Source organism: Pinus tabuliformis, chromosome J (assembly GCF_031772625.1).
Source record: "Pinus tabuliformis cultivar Carrire ecotype Pingquan chromosome J, CPIR1, whole genome shotgun sequence".
Taxonomy (NCBI): domain Eukaryota; kingdom Viridiplantae; phylum Streptophyta; class Pinopsida; order Pinales; family Pinaceae; genus Pinus; species Pinus tabuliformis.
Window position 1 is genome coordinate 72,911,345 of NC_142295.1, and position 21,258 is coordinate 72,932,602.

At 35.7% G+C, this 21,258-nt stretch overlaps 1 protein-coding gene across 4 annotated transcripts in view; it reads left to right on the forward strand.

The window, feature by feature from the left end:
* Positions 1–21,258, forward strand: part of LOC149225573 (cycloartenol synthase-like) — a 529,143-nt gene that overhangs the window by 49,291 nt on the left and 458,594 nt on the right. The window contains exons 1-3 of one of the 4 annotated variants that reach the window (XM_089377154.1): positions 6,222–6,665; positions 15,921–16,125; positions 16,242–16,520. In XM_089377154.1, coding sequence (XP_089233280.1) covers positions 16,323–16,520 — 198 coding nt within the window. In that variant the 5' untranslated portion in view covers positions 6,222–6,665; positions 15,921–16,125; positions 16,242–16,322. Of the gene's footprint in view, positions 1–6,221; positions 6,666–15,920; positions 16,126–16,241; positions 16,521–21,258 lie in introns of those variants that run through there. The other 3 variants (XM_089377156.1, XM_089377155.1, XM_089377157.1) reach the window with 3 other exon arrangements.

Genomic DNA, 21,258 nt, shown 5'->3' on the forward strand with positions numbered 1-21,258 from the left:
ACCACTACATTTAACAACAAAATCATTTGCAAAAGGAGCATCACAGGTGGATGGATTCCTAACACTTCTCTTAGATAATGTTGTAACAAAAATAGCAGAAAAGACAAAATATGTAAGTGAATTTTCGGAAAAAACATACTGGACATTAAACACCCTGATGGATCACAGGTCTAAAGGGCAGAAACTGCTTTATTAAAATAATATTCAAGGAAACCTTACACAGTCCAAATGCCTCTTCCTGTGGCAAAAATCGAACCCCTCCATCTTTAAATTAATGCCATTTATATAATATTACAAAATCATTTTAATTTCCTCAACATAGGAAATAAAAATCTAAATAAAATTAATAATAAAATCCTATACTAAAACAATATTATAAACTAAACAATATGACCAATTAATTTATAACTAAAGCCCCAAACTATCTCGAGAACCATGAGAAATAGCTTTTTGAAAACCCAAATTAGGTAAGGTTTGCCAAGTGGATATATCTGTTCCTTTAAGTGTGGAACCATATTGCAGAAAATCTTCCCTTTGACTGCCACCTCGCACCTGCCTGCACCAATCCTGGAATTGGTTGATCAACCTACTGATCTTGTTGTTCTTTGGATGTTCTTTGACTGTCGTTTGTGCCTAGAATTTTGCGAGCCATACAATAACTGTAATATCATCATTACAAATTCATACTCCAGTCATAACCGATTTAATTAATTTCAGCACAAGCATCGCGAGGATCATTGAATTTGGCAACCATATCAACCACCGCTAGACTGGAGATAAACTCAAAGATTCCATCACCAGCACCTCAGAAACTGAATTATCCCCTATGTTTTCAGCAATAGTATCTCCAACACTATACATCCTGCTTTTTCAATCCTTTAAGCAATAATAATTGCGTTCTGAGAATTACGCTTTCACTCAGACATTTAATCAAACAACTAGTTTGCTTCCTCTCGACGATCACGTTTGTTGTAGAAATTGACAAGATTGTTTAGCAAGAAGGTGGCTGACTCCATTCTAGATCTGATAATGAATGAACCTTTCATTGTTCTTCCATAGAAAAATGTATTAAATATTAAACGAGTAAAATAACATTTATGCATCCATCATTCTCTGGAGTGTTGGTAACCTGAGCACATTTTTCCCACACCACCTTGTCTGCTGGAGTACCCTTGCGATGCCATGGTTGATCTTCAAACATGATTACTTCTCTAGGAGTTTCAAAAGTGTGTTGAGTCCTACACGCAGCGCGAAAGGGATACACGCAACGCCACACTTCAGAAACGCAGCGCCACGCTTCCAGAAGCGCAACGCACACTTTAGAAGCGCAGCACCACCTCCTTCAATTGGCTTTGCTCGATTTTTGTGTGTTGTGGATGCAGGGGAGCGAAGCTAGGCCTTCAGCAATACTTCCATGGGACCAATACCCTGATTAGTTTTCCATAGTTGTTTCAATAATTGCTTTCTCCTCATCTTTAACAACTCGTAATTGTTTCAATAATTGCTTTCTCCTCATCTTTAACAACTCGTAATGTTTCCTCAGAAAAAGAAACATTATTTACACATGTATATATAGATCAAAGCCAATTTTTATGTTTTCTATATATTATCAAAATTTCCAACATGGATGAAGTCAATTGACCAATAAAAGTAGTTTTTCATCTTGAAAATTTACATTTAAAGCATCATAAAAATTAATATTAAAGCCTTATAGAAACATGATGAAAATGTAATTTCTATGTTATTAATATATATAAAGTTTATAATTATCCATAATTTAGTAGACATGTTCAATCATTCATTTATGCTTAGATCTTATAAATGATATAAAAATACAATGAAAATAGAAATTATATATATGCTATAAATTAATTTTGATAATTCAAGAATTTACAACTAATTAGAGTTACTAACTATCTCTAGCTTGCCACATGGGAAACTAGATCAAAGACCGAATAATTGCTAGTTACTCATTATCCAAAGACGAGTTGAGGAAAACAACACCCAACATATAGAGAGATTATAGAGATTTGTTGCCTTGTAGAAGAAAAGGTTGTCCAATAGTTAGGAAAACCAACCTTAGAGTGAGCATCATGGAGACCAAAATTCTTATTAGAGTAAACATAACAAGTAAGGAAAAACCTGTAAATAAAGATGAAAGGGAGTTGTTAATATTGATGGACTAGCCAACATCCTTGCAGTGGGATGTCACTGTAGAACCTCGAAGCGAACCCATCTCTAGACATGTAAGACAACCCTCCACATCCATCATCAACATTTCAAATCCTCCAACTTGTACATGAGGTTGCCTTGTGCCTTCCTCCTATATAGGAGAACCTTCCCAAGAAGTAATGTCACATGCCAATAGATATCAACAATATATAGGTAATGATTATTATGGTCCCTAGTGTTCTTAGTGTCCAAAATCCAGGCTGCAACAGTGTCCAAAACCTCAGAGTACATAATTCCCTGATGTTCTTAGTGCACTTCCTCCTAAACTGTGTTGATTTATGATTGAATTTTAGGCGAGCATGAGATTGATAATGATGGGATGTGGATTTAGCATAGAATCAAGCATATGATCCTGTCACACAACCTCGACTGCCTCCTCATCTCTAACAACGACAACATTGTCTGGTCATACTGGCCAAAGGGAGGAAGAGACATACAGAGTTGAGGATACCCATAACAGGGGGGTGTAGTAAGTGAAATTCAAAGAAGAGAGTGATGATATCTCAAAAAAAGAGGGCGGGGTTAGAAATTAGAGAGGCGAAACCACCCCCCTCCATGATGTCCAACAAAGGAAAGAGAAAGACAAGGAGGAGGAAACCATGCGAGTGATCCAGAGAAGAATAATGGGTAAAAGTCATGGTTGGAGGAGGAAGCAACACGGAGGAGAGGACTAGAGAAAAAATGCAAACGATATCTGCAAACTTGGAGAGAGTTCCCTCAACAAAGTATTTGGGGGGCCTACACGAGTGAGATTAATGTGGGGCATAATGTGAGGAGGGCGACATCTCAATAAATACAAGTAATAAAGCCGGATAAGAGTTGGTGGCATGCAGGGAAGGGAGGTGGCTATAATGCACGTCACATATAACACTGCCACTTCATTATGTGTTAGAGACACACCCATCGGGGAGAAAATGCATTATATTATAATAAATGAGATTTATAAATCTCAAGGGTTAGTTTAATTAGTTAAAAAATTAACCTAGGGAATGAGGTCAATGGGGAGTTTACAATCATATGATCAAATCTAGTTGAGTCCTTAGGGTTAGCAACCACTCTTCCATCTGGAAAATGACATCATTCTCCATCTAAAAATTTTGGGGAAGAGGAAGGAATCTTTTAACAAAATATTATAATATCTCTCTTTTAAGTAATTATAAGACAATCACAATTAACAATTTAGCTAAAATATCTTATTACGTTGGGATAATCCTTTTCTTTCCATGTAAGCAAGCACCTCACCCACCAATACATAAGTAAAGGTAAGATATTTTTCAAGGCCCAAGGCCATAAAACCACAAATCTTGAAGCCATTACAATAATAGACTCAATAAGAACTCAACACGTTACCTGTAGGAATTGAATCTCGATGGGGAGGATAATAATCATTCATCCCAACCACCTGAGATAAGCCTAATTGACACACTGGATCATCTTTATCCCTTATAGTGTCAAATATTTTGATAGAACACTTTGAAACATTAGCCCTCAATTTTTTTCCTCTTAAGCTAATGTTGGTTTTGATTTTTCAATGACACCTTCATCATTTGGCCTTATGACAAATCTTCCTTAAAATAATTTATTAAGCATCTCAATAACTTATCTCCTCAAATGTAATTTACCATGGAAACCCAACAAGATAACTCACTTCCTTTCTTCGATGTTTTAGTCACTTGTCAACAAGATGGCTCTCTTTCCCACCAAGTTTTTCACAAATGACTCATATAGATAAATACCTTCACACCCAATCTCACAACTATTTGGCTCAAAAAATCGTTGTTGTAAAACTCTTGTATCTAGAATCATTCAAAATTTTGATACCCAACACCTAAACAGAGAAAGATCCCATCTCAATAATGTCTTCAAAGCCAATGGCTATTCTCTCTCCAAAATCAAAAGAGCATTTTCCTTTGTCCTTCATCCAAAAACCACGAATCCCCTCTCTAATTCTCTTCCCCATGGTCTAATTCCACTCCCTTATCAATCATATTTCTAAGAAATTAGACCAAAAGAATATCAAAACTTTATTCAACCCTCACAAAACCTCAAAACCATTATTTATAATTGTTAAAGATAGATGTCACCCTCTCATTTCTCATGTTTTCTAAATTTCTTATTCCTATGGAAAATCCTACATTAGCCAAACCGGAATGTCTATCCAAACCTATCCCAAGCAACAAACTATTGCACCTTTCACAATTGTTGTACTAAGTCCACTATTGTAGATATTTCCATAACACCAAACACTTCATTTTCTTTAATCACAACAAAATCTCAGCATATGTTTCGACTACTCTCCATGCATCTTAGGAAAATCCTAGAAATCTAGAAGCAACCTAACAACTTTAATTGTGAAGATAGATACAAATTCAACCAATCTTACAAATCATCATCCATATTCCTAACTCCCTTCCCTTGCCTCTTCCACTTGTCTCATAATGTTTTTCATATTTATTTATTTTTTCTAATAAATTTTCTTCATCTAATTCAATTTTTACAACTATTTGATTTAATATATCCTTTCTATATTTCACTAGTTTATTCACCATTTTAATTTAAATAATTTTGAATTATTATTTCTTATACTTTTTTATTTTAATACTTTTTAAATTATTTTTTAATGATTATCTTCTTTCTAACTTATTTATTCAATTGAAAAGCTCATCGGCTATAAGAAATAGGCTTGACTTGCACATACTTGAAAAATTTTAAATTTGAATTTATGCATCAATCCAAACTGATCACCTCACTATTTACAATTAAATCATCAAATTACACTTTTATAAATTAACTTGTCTTTTTAAATTAAATATATATAAATTAAATATTTTAACAATATATCGAGTATCCATTCAATCTTTAACACATGTATATTTATAAAAATTATTATAATTATAGTTAATTATAAAAACTTACCTATCTTAATTTATTTATTTATTGTTTTTATTTGTTATATTTAATTATTTTTCAAATAAATATTACCAAAGTAACAAAACAAAACAAAACAAAAAAAACTTTTTTTATAAACATTTTAATTAAAAACAAAACTTATAATATATATCATTGTAAACCGATACAAAGCAAAGCTCATTTTCTTTGCTAATAATATGTTTATGATAATATTAAAATATCATAACAATATTTCTTATTACAATTTATTTTACAAATTTTTAATTAAAATAATCAAATTAAATTAGATTAAATTGAATTTGATATTATAAATTTAAATGAGCAAAACTAGAATCCGTGGGGTTTTAGATAGACGGTGGCACTCCTTCATGTCTAGTCACCAATTTAATTTAATGATATATTGGACATGATAAAGATATAGTTCCACCAAACTTAAAATAAAAACAAAAAATAACAAAACCACAATTATATTTTTTTATTATAAAAACTTTAATTAAAAACAAAATTATGATATATAACATTATAAGCATATAAATAGCAAAGCTCATTTTCTTGCTAATCCTATATTCATGAAATGTCATAACAATATTTTTTATTATAATTTAATTTACAAATTTTAAATTAAAATAATCAAATTAAATTAAACTAAACTTGGTATTATAAATTTAAATTTCTATTAAAAAATATTATTTACATTTTTGATTATTTTTATTCAACTTTTATTGTAACTCTACGTATCATACTCATTTTTGTTTAAAAAATAAATTGTAACATGACTCTACTTTAAAAACCAACGAAATAAAATAAGCTAGTCAACTTCATTTATCGTCACGGACAAATAAGGGAGTCAGCAAATTCAATTGACAAAGACAGATCAGGACAAACGTGATATCAACGCTGAAGAAGATTTTAATGACACTACTATTCTGTCATGTGAACTCTCGAGTCTCATCCATTGTATTATTAAATTATTTTTCATTCATTTAAGGTGGACTACCAGCCCTGGTGGCAGCGACCAGTATTAATTAAAGAATACAAAGCATGGAAATTGAAGCCAGGGGATGATGAACCAGCTCTCCTCCACTACTACTAGATTAGATTATTTTGGTGGAACAATTCATAGCATGCAAATTCAATTATAAAACTCTACCAGCCAGCTGATTGAGCGGTTGTCATACAGTGGAACGTTACGGGGTCAAAAGGATGGCGGGCTAGTAATACCACCCATCTCCTTTCATAAAATCCCAATTCAGAACTCTCACAATGGCATGGCTGAACAGAGAGGGGTGATGAATGCTGCGGTTTAGAGCATGTACACGAGGAAATGAATTACTACGGTGCAGAACAAATGGGTTGAGAACCCTCCTGGATGATTTATAATCTGTTATAAGATAGCCTTCAATTTCAATTTCCATCCCACCTTAGAAGCTGCCTTCCCACACTAAACAAAAAGGCAGGTTAGATCATAGTGGTTTGAGGCCATTTTATTCTTTGGAGCTCAACATTTGATTTCAACATTCGAGGTATTTTTATTTCCGCCTTTGCCATTACTTTCAGCTTCAATTTGTATCCATTCAAAATGCAGATCATTTTTGTGCTCATGGTGGTTTGAGGTTTGAACTAGATTTATTTAAATTCGGCTTGTTTATTTTGTTGGATGTCATATTCAGTTGTTCATACTTTCAGTTTAGGCAAAAACATACTGCTGAGACAGCAAAAAGAGAGTTGACTGTTAATTTGGTTCAGACAAATGTTCACCTGTCTTTATTAAAACTATTTATTGGCAGAGCATATAACAAATAATCAGTGTTCTAGTTCTAGGGGTTAGATGCACTCGTTGTTGTCAATATTGTTGGGCATTTGGCCAGTTCCATGTCAATGGGTGCCTAGTGCATTAGTCTATGCTGATGGGTTTACTAATGCCTAGTGCATTAGTCTATGCTGACGGGTTTACTAAAAATGCATCGCATTAGTATACGGACGGGTTTACTAAAAATGTATCCATGAATACACGGAAACATTGGTTTCCCGTCAAGTTTTTCCTAAAAAAAAAAAACTAATGTTAATATGAAAGAGAAGCAAATGGGTTCTTCAGACTAATGTTGGAATGAAAGAGAAGCAAACGGGTTCTTCATATTTGGATAGCATTGTTTTATTTTCACTGATATTACAGAGTGAATTTACGCTGCTTCTTTTACATGGAAGCTTTGTGCCACATGAATTAAAGATTCCCCTCAATAGATATATCGCAAAAGGAAAAACTGAATTCTGTTCCAAAACCTATACCTGTGAAGGCATGAAAAAATTTGGAACCAGTCCAGCAGCATGTAAAGCGTGTAAATACAGTAGGAAGAGTTGCAAGGGATTATTTAAACACATGAAACATGAATCTGCACGGCATAAAGAACAAACACAGACTTGAAACAAAAAGTTATGTAAGAGTTGAAGTTTGGAAAGCACATCTAAACACTCGATGAAAGCCAAGCAATATAAGTTATTGAAGATGGACAAATTACCAGGAGAGCTTACAGAGGAGCCGCTGATGGAACTTCGGTTCCCAAAGCAGGTTAACTAAACACAACCTTCAACAACCGTCTTACCTCCGCAATGCATATTATGAATCTTGGTTCAAATAATGGAGTAAGGATCTGGGCCCTTAGCCATCACATTTTTTTCCCTGCCTCAAAGGATGGGGAGGTTGTTTGAAACTCCGAACCAATGTTCCACCAAGTTTCCAGGACAGGGGATGCATGGAGGAGGACATGATTAGGGGATGCATGGAGGAGGACATGATTAGGGATCTGTTATACTACTTAAATTTTAGGGAATTCAGGGGACATGTGGGAACATGTGGGAGTATCCTAAATTTTTAGGAATTCAGGGGCACAGGGGAGACATCAGGGTGTGTGTATTATAAATATGATTCAAATTCAAATTCAATAATGAAATACATTGATTCATACAACATAAATGGTTCAAGGAAATAGAAACAGTAAAATATTGTATCCATTGATTTAAATTAATCATTCATTATTCTAGAATCTGATTAGTACTAAGCAAAATAATATATATTAAACTTTGAAGACTCAAATAGTAAATTGAAATTACTCAAACTCAAAAATAGTAAAACGTAAGTGAGTGAAAAAAGTTGTCTAAGGTCATCAGTGTCTATAGTCAAGACTCAAAAGTTAAAACTGAAAATGAACAACGGACGATGAACCAATGTTATTGAATTGGTCAACCCCAAAACTGAGAACTAGGAAAGAACTTAGACGAAAATACCAATTGACCAAAAAATACATAAATATTCAAATTTTGAAAAAATATGTAAATATTCATGTGCATCCATATGAATCCAAACCATTATACGCAAATATGCAAAGTTTCTCATATCCATAGCAAGGGTGCATATAACCAAAATAGCATTGAGTGCTATCCATATTTTAACCAAAAATACATCAACAAAGAGGCTCTAGATGGCCTCTATAGTCCAAAAAAGTTCATGCTACAACAAATACCTATTAATCATCAAAATCATCGCATATATGAAATCATCATCATCAATATCACACTCTAAGCATTAAAATAAGATAGAAAAAGCTTAACAGGCCTTAAGTGGAAAAGTGTATCTCTCTTACATCCAGGGTGTCACTGACAAGTTAGCCATGGTGCTGAGAAAGAAAAGAATAACACTCTCGTTCAAGTTGGTAGATATGATCCAACGTAAGATGAAATCTGTAAAAGATGACCTAGATCACTTCTAGTGAAAAGACGTTTATAAAGTCAAGTGCTCTTGTGGTAAATGTTACATTGGAGAGATAGAAGATCCTTCAAAATTAGACTTAAAGAACATACTACAGATATCAGGAAAGGGAGAATTAGATCCTCAACACTTGTCAAACATTCTTCCAAGACCAACCACCATGTGTGCCTGGAATACATGGAAATAATCTCCAAGGAGAACCATTATTACAAAAGAAAGATGCGCGAAGCTCTCGAAATCATGAAACACCCCATCAATCTCAACAAAGACGATGAGATTGAAGTCAATGCGAGTTGGATCCCTGCTCACACAAACCTACAATCTCCAACTAGTAACCAATCCTCCCTCCTTATCCACCTCTACACCTCTATTCCTTAATTAACATCAACATCCCTTGATAATATTAATGCTAAAAATAACATTAAAAAAAAAATTTAATTAATATTTAAATATATCAATATATCAATAAATTTAAAATTTATATTTAAATATATTAATATATTAAATTAAAAATCAAATAAATATATTTAAAAATATAAATTTTTTTAATTAAATTGACAATACCCGTTTGAGCCTGAGTCGTTCTAGATAAGGAAGCACTAACCTGAGGTTGCGATTGAGCCGTAGAGACAAGTGGCTGTTGTATCGCAACCTGAGAGACTTGAGGTTGAGACACAACAGGCAGTGCTTGTACTTGTGACACAATCATAATAGCAGGTGTAGTGGGAATATTCGACACAGGTTGGATCGGTTGCGTTATATATACAACCCTGGGTTGTTGTGGCAGTATTGGTTGCGTTGTATGTTTTAATGCTTTTTAAAATATATAAAAAATTTAAAATTTAAATATATTAATCGATTCTTTCATTAATTAATTAACCTAAAACAATCAACTTTTAATAACTTGATCATTTTGAAAAGCATTACAATACCCAATTTAACTCATTTCTAAGCAAATCTATAAAGCAATTAACTTTTAATAACCTGATCATTTTGAAAAGCATTACAATACCCAATTTAATCATTTCTAAGCAAATCTATAATGAATAATTGACATATTAATTTAAATATATTTAATCGATATATTGATACATTGAAATTGATTTACAATTTAAATGTATTATATATTTAAATTGATATTTATATATTAATATATTTAAAATTAATATTTATAAACATTTTATGAAACATATATATATATTTTAATATACGAATTAATTTAAAATACATTAATATAACGCTACATAATTTTTATTGGAAAAATTAATATAATTTAATTAAAGATCAAATATTCCACTTTCGTCCACTTGGGGTAGCTCAAGTGGTGATCGCTGTGGAATGAAGTCTTACCGAACCAGAGATCTTGGGTTCGAATGTTGTGCTACCCCCCTGGTAGCGGGGTGAATAATGGACATGTAAAACTCGAAGATCAGAGAGCCTTACCAAGTTTACAAAAAAAGTTATATATTTCACTTTCACCTTTATTAATATTTCATTGTCACATTGTCAGCCCATTCAATTAATCACTCTCTCTATTTATTACACCATTTTTCTTCTACTTCTCCTTGACCTTTGTCTTGACGATGGGTCTTGGTGTAGACTCGAAACATCGACAATCAAGGATGACCACTATGGAGCAATTTCTGGCATCTCAGAATCAAAGCTTAACATGTCAATTCAATGACAATAACATTGCTTTGTTAGTGGTCTGTTGAGGCGGAGCGGTCAAGCAACATGGGCACTGGTGGCTTTTGCAATGCAGACAACATGCTACAAGCAACGATCAACCTACTATATATATATATATATATATATATATATATATATATATATATATATATATATATATATTTTTTATTTTTTTTATTATTATTTTTTAAATATCTTTTATTTCTTTCCTTTTTTTATTAACTTGTTTTTTAATTTTTAATATAATTTTTTTTTTGGAATTTTTTTTTAAAATATTTTTTTATATTGACTTTTTTTCGTTAATATATACTTTCTCCTCTTTTATTTTTTTATTTTTAATACATATACTTTTTTCTTTTGTTGTTATTTATGTCCCCTTTTTTTTCATGGCCAAAGGCCTTATGGCAATATGGAGAATCTCTAGAAAAACATGCAGCAAAATGCTTACATTGCAATAGCAACGATGTTGACGAAGATTTGATGGCCAAAGGTTGGATCAGACTGGCTCTATGCAACAGTGGAGTAGCCAAAAGATTGAACAACTCTGATACCAAATGGAATGAACAAAGTTCGTACCTTAAGTCAAATACTCTAGAAGACTTGGAATATGTATATCCCCATTGAGGATACAATAATATATATTAAAATGTATGAATGAGAATGATGATACAAATGAGAGTGAAGGCCTGCTTAAATACCTGGGTAGGTGTCCCTTTATGAATGGTCATCTCCTATTTAGACATGCCTCTTCAATACTAATTACTAATTAACTAATCATTATTACAATTATCATCATTATTTATATTTATATTATTTATATATACTTTATTTATAACAGTATGCATATGTTCAATGAGTCAAGTCATGTCATTATATAATTGCAGATAGTAAGGATGCATGCTCTACCTCATGAGCATGATCAAGGGAAAATGATCTCTTTCATTAAAATGATGCATAAAGTCATGGGTCACATATTAATTAGATGAAATCAACATAATATGTCCTCATATGGAATATGAGGTGGTTGACAAAAATAAAGGAACTATGATTGGGAGTTTCTGGGAAGTAATATGTGAATAAAGAGAAAAGAAGAGGTCATGAAAGATGCAACTATGGAGAAGACAATCAACATCCTATGACTAGAAAAATTGATTATGATATCTCCATGGAAAAGATATGAAGACCTTGGAAAAGTTTGAAAAGAAAAGAAGACCCTTGACAAATGAATATCTTGGAGATGTGTCAATATGAATGCAAGATATTGATGTTGCAACAAGCAGATGTCATGATGAAGGGCCATCACAAAAGGTAATTTTTGATTTAATGTTCATTTTATGATTTTTGAATAATATCTAGATGGGCTAATACAGGGCTACCTAAAGAGAAGTGTGGATGTCATCTACAACTGATACTCATATGGAAGGATGGAAGATCTCAAAGGTACAATAAATCACTCTCCGAGGAAAGAAGCCAGATATGGTACAATAAATCACTCTCCGAGGAAAGAAAGGATGACATGACTGCCCTGATTCAAGAAGGAAAGTGATGGATGGTCGATGCCCTACATAGAAGTCCCAAAGATGAAGACTCCATAATATTAAAAATGAAATTCATGACATCGAATGGAGGAGCTATACAAGCAGCTAAAGTTCCCATGATCTCCACCAATGAATAAAAGAGATGTTGCTGGGAGCAGGTCCCTAGTGAAGAGGGAGCTTGGAAGCAAGTTTCTGATTTAGTAGAAACTTGGAAGCAAGTCCCTATGCTAAGAGGGAGCTTGGACAAGTCCCAGGTTAAGAGGAACTTGGGTACATTCCTTTTATAGGAATGGTAACATTCCTTCATTGGAATGGGTATATCCTCCCTAGTTGAGAGGGAGAGATAGACACATCATTCTTGTCTTTACTTGGGAAGAAAAGAATGGAGGATTGGGTAAGCGTTTGGCATCTGATACTCTTTGAGGATATGGTAGGGCATCCAAGATAAGAGTAGTCGTAGAGGAAAGATATTCTTTGAGGACTGAGAATCCAAGATAAGAATAGGCCTGGAAGGACATACCCTGTGAACACCATGGTGGGGTATGTTCTTTGAGAGACAATGATGAAGGTGTCTATAAATCATTAGTCTTGCCAGCATTGTGCTTTGATCTTGTGGAGAGATAGAGCTGTTATTCAAGGCCTTGCTATGTGACAATGCTGGATGATATGATGTTAAGCAAATGGGTTACCAATCCGACTCTTCGTATGAGAATTTTTCAGATTGAGAATGTTCAAGTACTTTGTATGGATTATGAATACCTACCTAGTTAAGAGGGAGCATTGAAATTTGTAACTTGGTTCGATCTTCATAATGAAAATGTAATCATGATTTTATGTATTTAATGAAAAGAGAAAAAATAAATTTATTATTGTGATTCTCGAGGCATGGATTTCATGCTCAAGAGAATTTATTTTTATAGGTCAAAGCACCCATTGAGTGCTTCTAGGTTTGTCATAAAGTCATTGAGTCATTGTCATGTATGAATGACCCATTTGGGCATGTTACATATTGTAAGAAAAATTATTTGAGTCAAAGTCAAGTCAAGGGACCCTCCGAAACCTTGTCAATATGCTACAATCAAGTCAACCTATCAAAAGATCATGTCGGCCTAGAGATGAAGTCAAGTCAGTCTCAAAGCATAGGAGAGAAGCCCTATAAATAGAAGAGCTCGGCCTCACTCAAGACACCATTCATAAAAAGAAAAAACAAATCAAGGACAATAGTGCGAATAGGAAGTCTCTTGGATAAGCGAAGAAGAGGAGAGAAAAGACCAAATAGTTTTGGATCTGGGCCATTTTCTGTTCACACGTGTGAGGGGACTAGGGCTTATCTCACTGCAACAAATCTGAAGTACAACCATCTCAAAGGAAGCCGAAACAAGTCAAGGAAAAAATCTATGTTGAAGGCTGAAGTCACAAAGAAGCTAGCTCAAGCCAAGTGAAGGAGAAGGAGGGCTAAAGTTGCCCTAATTTTGTCACACGTGGGAAAAGTGCAGTCAACTGTAGAAGGCCAAGAATTGCAGGAATGAAGGCCGAAAATTTCAGACTAGGGTTGTAGGGCCGAGGGATAAGGAGAAAGGAGAGATTGCAGAAATATTAAGCAAAATTTGAATTTGACTTGAAGCAAGGATTGACTTGGTCTTGGAGGGGTTGTTGGTCAAGGGTCTAGGTCTTGGAATTCATCAATTGAAGATTCTATAAGAAGAAAAATTCTTGTGGGTTTTCCTCTCAAGATTGGAGAGGTTTTGGCCCTGGCTAATCACCTATATCTTGTGTCCTTTGTCTCATTGTTATTTATGATTTGATAGCTGTTTGATGATAGAGAACACTAATAATAAACAAGAGAAAAAAGAAGCTAAGTGAAGTAAAAAGTATATCACAAGCAGTTATCAAGCAAGAGAAATCATCTACTTTGCTGCCCCCAGATTTCTCAACACCATCTGGTTTCAAAAGTTGATAGCAGAGCTGAGAGGGGAAATTGTTGGAGCGCACTGTGCTCTACTGTGACAATCAAAATTGTATCAAACTCTCTGAGATTATAGTGTTCCATGACTGCTCCAAGCACATTGTCATCAGGTGCCATTTTCTCCGTGACATAATTTAGAAGGGAGCAGTGGCTCTTGAGTATGTTTAGACAGATTGATAGGTTGCAATATATATTGATTAAGACCCTGGCAAAGGGGAAGTTTGAGATGTTCAAGGAGAGACTGAGATTGGTAGAGATCACTTTTCTTGCTAAGAGGGAATGTTAGGTTTGTACCTGTTTAATTCAGTTAGTCTTCTCCACTGCATTAAGGCAGACATAGCAGCAGATCTGTACAACAACAGGTCTGTACAACAGTTTGCTTGGGTTCTTGTACACAACAAAGTGTGAAGGAGGCACAACTATGTAGAGAAGTAAATCTTAGTTTATTTCTGGTTTGTTACTTCCAATTAAACTCAATTAATTGCTGTTCCAGATTTATAAAGTTCATTTCAATTCAATTTCTATTTCAGCTCATCGTTCAGTTCAGCTCAATTTATAATACCTGCAGGATTTGTTCTTAGAGAAGGGTGCATATCCCGAGGTAAGAGTGCTTGCATGAGGCATAGATCCCAAGAAGGATTATTCATGCATACATGCCACAATCATCCTCTAGTTGGGGTGCACGAACTCTGGCATTGTTATTCATGTAGGAGCATTGGTTGCATTGATTAGGGTCAGGGTTTGTCTCTGTTATTTGGAGGTACATTGTATCTTCTCTTGTATCTGATTCTGTAAAAGAGATGAAAGGCACACACCACTGTGTTGGTTAGTGAGTTACAGATTTGAGCTTTGGCTTTGTGAGTTTATTCTCTACATGTAATAGAATATATATGCTGTTTTGAGAGTTCAGATCAGCATGCTTGTTGTTCATATCACCAGCAGTATGTGTTTATATGTTAACATACTCTATAGCTGTTATCTTGATTTGTGTTTTCAGTTTTAAGCCATCTAGAGTTTGGTTAAGTTCACATGTGTATTATCTGCTTATCATGGCTTGATTTTTGACAAACATGGGTTACAGAGTGAAAATAATATATATAAATATTGAGCATAGGACTGTGCACATTGCTAGCCTAGATCCACCTTAACCATGAATATGTCAAGCAAGAGGGATCAAATCCATCAAGGTGCAAAAGACTGTGAAAAGTTTTGTACCTTGAGGGATCAACATTTGATAGATCTAGGGTTAAGATGGATTTAGGCGGGCTGTTATTATTAAATTATATTATTTTTTTAATGTGAAAAGCTGACCTGATGTTACCATTATACACTCACTCACTCGTGATACATCTCCTCCATACTATGTTGTATAATGTGCCTCATGATGCACTAATTTACATAAATATTTGAGTACTAGATGTTTAACTTGGACCCTTTCCATTTGACAAGGATATTTGCTAAGCTTCTTGATAAATCTATGGTTAAGATAGATCTAGAATAGTAAGTATTAATTTTTTTAATGGGAATAGCCTACCTGACTTGAGCATTATACAGTCATTTGTGACACATCTCCCCGGTACTATGTTGTGGAATGCATGTTTCGGCACACTGATTTACATAAATATTGAGCACTAGATGTTTAATTTGGACCCTTGTACTTTGGAAAAGATATCGTCAATTCTTTTTGATCAACTAGCTTTGGGACATACTGTAAACTATGTATTAACTTCATGAATGTTGGATGGTATATGCTTGACTCCTTCCACTTGAAGGTTGTTAACACCCAAATTGAATTTCTTCATGTTTTATCTTGTTGATTTAGTATTGATGGCTTGTGGATACGGGATGAACCAGTAAAAAGCTCATCATTTGGCGTTGATGGTTCGTGGATAGATTAGCAGGTATCAATATTGACGGTTTGTGGGCATTAGTGCCTGAACTCATCATTTTATGACATCCATATGATGTAAAACAAAATGAACAGCGTGGGTGCTGAGGATCAAGAACCAAGAATATCACTGAGTTTGGTAAGATTTTTTTTTAATCATTGTAAATAAGTCCCTTGCATTAAAGATAGGACAGGCATAAGAACCCATGAGTCTCAGATTTTTCAGTTAACATGGTTGAGCATCTGTGGTTACAGGGACAGATGGAGGTTAGAACTTAGAACTGCAAGCCACATGTTTCTATTGTACTTCCAGGTTGTGCATTAGAAGAATTGGCAATGTGGAAGCTCAAGATTTCTGAGGGGGGGAGCCCCTGGTTGCAGACCTTGAACAATCATGTTGGAAGACTAGTATGGGAGTTTGATCCAAAAGCCGGTACACCCGAGGATCACCTTGCTGTAGAAAAAGCTCGTGTAGATTTTTATAACAAGAGACTAATCCAGCGCCATAGTTCTGATGTTCTAATGAGGTTGCAGGTATGGAGACATTTCATCCCTTTCGTTTTTAATGTATTTTCTTGGCAGTTTCCTCTCTCTACAAGCTGTGTTTTCTTGCTTACGTTGAGAAAAGTTCAACAGTTGACATTCTCTACTTTCTCATTGATGTTGAATTTGTTTGTGTCATATCTCTTGTGACGAATTTATATTTATTTGTGAGGAATTTAATTATAACAGAATGAAGCAGCAGTGTAACCTAATAAACTATAGCGTTTAAACAAATTGGCAATAAAAGGTTTTGACATATGCAAAACTATAATATTCTTTCAAGTAAAATCGAAGTTTAATACTCTAATGCTCAATGACTACACCACTTGACTATATATGCCAGGTACATTAATTAAGCTGTGGTATTGATAGTTAGTAGTAACTTGTAAGTACTTAGTATGAGGTGTATCGTCTGCGGGCTTCATGCCCAATATGTTGTGTACAGTCTAAAGTAGAAGAAACAACATAGAGTTTCTTAAGAAACTGATTTGTCACTCCACAAAATAAATGAGAAAACATAACCTGTAATGAAACACTGACAATATGGCAGTAAGAGTTTTACTATTGTCCCTTTCATAGTAAACAAAGACGTCCATTTAAAGAAAAGAAACTGTAAAATTCCATTTTCCAAGGATGCCTTGTTAACACAAAAATAGTGAGTAGCCAGTCAAATGTTGACATTATTGAAAAGGGTGGCGATTCTTCCAATGCGACATCCTAACTTCTTTTGCCCCGCTTTTTTTCTAGGGGAATCAACAATTGGAATTTGGGCCTTCCTCATACTTGTGTGACATAGTGTCAATTCCGATCGCTACCAGTATAACTGCCTAGGTGAACCACACCGCTCCTAGCACGTGGCCAAGGGTTAGAATCCTAGGGATTTGAACATGGGACCATTTACTCACATTTACTTTACATTTTCATGGGTTTGCCAAGTGAACTCCGCTGATCCGAATTGGATCATACATTGTTTTTCATCCATCTCGATGCTTTTGGAGTGCAAAAAGTGGAGTGATCAGCTCACTGGATCGTTTTTATCGGCGGGACCTAGTTTGGCGAAATAGGGTCTGAAACCTTCTGGGAGCATTTTGAGGCATCAAACGATGTTTTTTGGAGGTAAAACTTTGGTGCTTTAGTGCTGCACTTTTTCACGCTATTCTATACACAGACATTTCCAACGGCACAAGAAGTGTGACAATCGAAGTCCATATGCAAAAGTTATGCCACTCAGAAGTTGACCTACCTGTTTTCACACCTATAATTTGAGAGGATGCCGTGTCAACCCCCACTATTTATGGAAAAAGGGCTAGCCACGTGTTTGTGATGTAAAAGACTCTAGAAGGGTCTATATTGTAACTCTAGTTAAGAGTTGATGTAGTCAAAATTAACCACTAGTAGGCTATCAGGTTGTGTTATAATCGGGCCACTAGGAGGAAGAGACATTTCATTCTTTCGAGAGAATTTTGTTCCATAGCTGAGCAAAGATAGCCAGGAGAGATAGGAGGTAGAGCACACAGAGAGGATTTGTGCACTGTAGCAACCCATGGGCCATAGGCATTACTTCTTTGTACCTGTAGCCATATTTCTAGATAGAGAAAGAGAGCAAAGCAGCTTCACCTTCTAGCTGGGTTTTCTCTCGAAAGGGTTTCCTAGAGAGCATGTCTTGTGTCTTATTTGTGTGTGAGCTTATTTTGTCGTTCTATACTTTTCTGCATAATTTCCATTCGCATACATGCACTAATTACAGTTAAATCTACAGATCTTAAAGTTTAATAACACTGTAATAGTGTAGAATTTTTAGAGTTTTAATATAATATTATTAGATCTGTTGTGACGAACTGTCTAGTGGAATATCCACAGTAGTTTACGGATCATTTGGTATCAGAGCAGGTTTCTTTGGGTATTTGTGGATATTTGCAGGGGATCTAGGTCAGTGGGGTCGAAAATCGTAAAACCCTAATCATGGCCGACAAATCTATAAACGAACCTCGTGATCCTGCAGAGGTGAGGTTTTCATGGCTCAGACAACAAATCACGGATATAAATTGCAATGTAAACCTCCTCATGGCAACCCTAAGAAATAAGCTGGGGATATTTGGAGAAGATGGGGGTTCGAATGCAGAGGACAAATCAGAAGGGGGATCGGGAGATCGGGAAGACAGAGAACCAACTGAAGAAAGAACCCAAAAAAGATCAACCTAGTTCAAGTGTCGTGAATCAGTCCCTGTTTAAAATGGAAGCAAAAGTCGATATCAAGCTGTACCACGGCAAGATCGACGCTCTGAAGTTAAACCACTGGTTGCAGCAACTGGAAGTTTATTTCAACGTCCATCAGATTGAGGAAGGGCAAAAGATCTCATTTGCGTGGCTGAAATTAGAGGGCCATGCACTGACTTGGTGGGAGAGCCACACAGAAACCCTGAGGTTGGAGGGAGAACACCCAATGACTAAGTGGGAGGATTTCAAAACCCTCATTGAGTCACAGTTTTATCCCATTGGGGACGTGGAAGACCAGTGGATCCAGTGGCATTACATCAGGCAAAAGTCGGTCCAAAAGGTGCAGGAGTACACAATACACCACACAATTTAGAAAAATGGCTATAATGCTGGGTATCTCTCCAAAGAAGCCAGGTGTACTCCTCAAGTATTTGGGGGGTCTGCATCACCATCTACGTGAGCAAGTAATGTTGTTTAAGCCCAAATCGGTGGACGAAGCTTGTGTACAGGCACAGTACCTGGAGAACATAGACTTGAAAAGAGCGCAATCAAGTGGATCGAAGTAGAAGGAGCAACATGAAGCTTCTAAGGAGGGGAAGAAGAAGCAAAAAGGGGAAAAGATAAAAAAAAAATGGCATCCATAACACACCAGTGCAAAGATCCTAGCAACCATTGCAACATTGATGCCCATACATAAGAAGTGATGGAAGTTGCATTAAGAGACAAACCCGAAGAAAAAGAAGAAAGATAATAAGAAGAAGAATCTCATGACCATTGATTCGAGCAACTAAGTTGAAAGCAGCTCGGACGTGGATGAGAAGATTGTATGTACGTCAATACAAAAGGAGGTGAATTTGAGTAGCCTTTAACAATACGAAGATAAAGAAATGACCAAAATCTTCCATATTAAGTACATGTCAAGAAAACAAAGATTGATGCTCTGTTTGAGTCAGGATCGTAGACGAATCTCATTGTGGTAGAGCTGGTCAAGAATTTGGGGCTGGAAGTTCGTGATCATCCAAACCCATATCCACTGGGATGGGTAAATAAGGATGCAGAGCTGAAGGTAACAAAATAGTGCAAAATTAGATTTTCTATTAGTGCTGATTTTATTGATGAAGTAGATCTAGATGTGGTTCCCCTTGATGTATTTGGAGTCGTGTTTGGGAGTCCATACATGTACATGCATGATGCAATATTCATGAGAAGAGATAACCAGTACCGACTCATCAAGGATGCAAAATCGTTCATCATCAACGTGCACAAAGTGTTGATTTGGGGTAGCATCAGATGTTCTTTAGCCATGAAAATTGGTGGAGAGGCTAAAGCACATGAAATCTCCAAGACCCAGAAATGGTTTGGACAGATTGTACCCAGTTTGGGAAATATTAAAATAATTAATATTTTTAATGGAGTTCCTAAGTCTAAACTTAGAAAAAGTAAAATATTAATGGGTATTAATATAAAACTAGATTAGAAGGTTCCAAAAGTCATGGATCAAGTCAAATCTAATCTTAGCCATTGATTAGAGATTTAATCTCAGTCGTTGAAGGACCAATGAGAAAAGTATAAGAGGAGGCTTGAGGGTCAGTTGGAAGACACACTGAGGGAGACCAGTCAGTTCGATTTCTGGAGCGAGGTTAGCTGAAAAATTCGAACTAGTGGTCTGGAGAGCAGCAAGAGGCAGCGGGTACGGAATAGATGTTGGAATTTCTAAGTCTAACTTTTAGAAACCCTTCATGTACTTTACTGATTTATTCCTACTTACTTGTTTTGTTAATTAACAAGTTATTTACCATGTAAATACTGGAAATAAATACAATTACATGCTCAACACATTACAGATCATCAACTGAAGGAAACAAAACAAGCACACAAGTGACACCGTTGTTTTTGGACCAATGTCCTCGAAAAACCCAATGCGGGAAAATCGTTGCAGCTATCTGAGGGTTTTATTATTATGCAGTTTCTGAATACAATCTGGGTGCCAAAACTGGCTCACCCAACAAAGAATAATCTTAGCAGTAGTACCTCTCAGTCGGAGACAGATGTTCCGGCTGAAACCCCGGATAATCACTCCGGCAGCTTCACAGCTCCAATCTGCCCCACGAAACCCCAGCGTCAACCTCTAGGGACAGCGTCAGCCCTTTCTGGCCCAGCGTTTGCCCAGCGTCACTCTGGCTTGGCCTGCGTCAGCCTCTAGAGGCACTGCGTCATCCCTTTGGCCCTCTACGTCACCCACACTGGCCCTCTGAGGCACTGCGTAGCTCCTGGCTACCTCTGCGTGAGCTCTGGCTGGCTTTGCGTGAACCCCTGGCTGGTTCTACGTCCCTCACTCTCGGCTACTGCGCTGATCCTCCTGGTGCTATCTTTGCTTCTCTGCTTCTGTATTCACTGCCCCTCAACTGCAACTTTGAACACTCTCTCGACTTCCGTAGCAAACCCAACCCCAGAAAGTTGAAATCTTGATCAACTCGATGTATACTCCAAGTGACCCTCAAGCCTCCTCTTA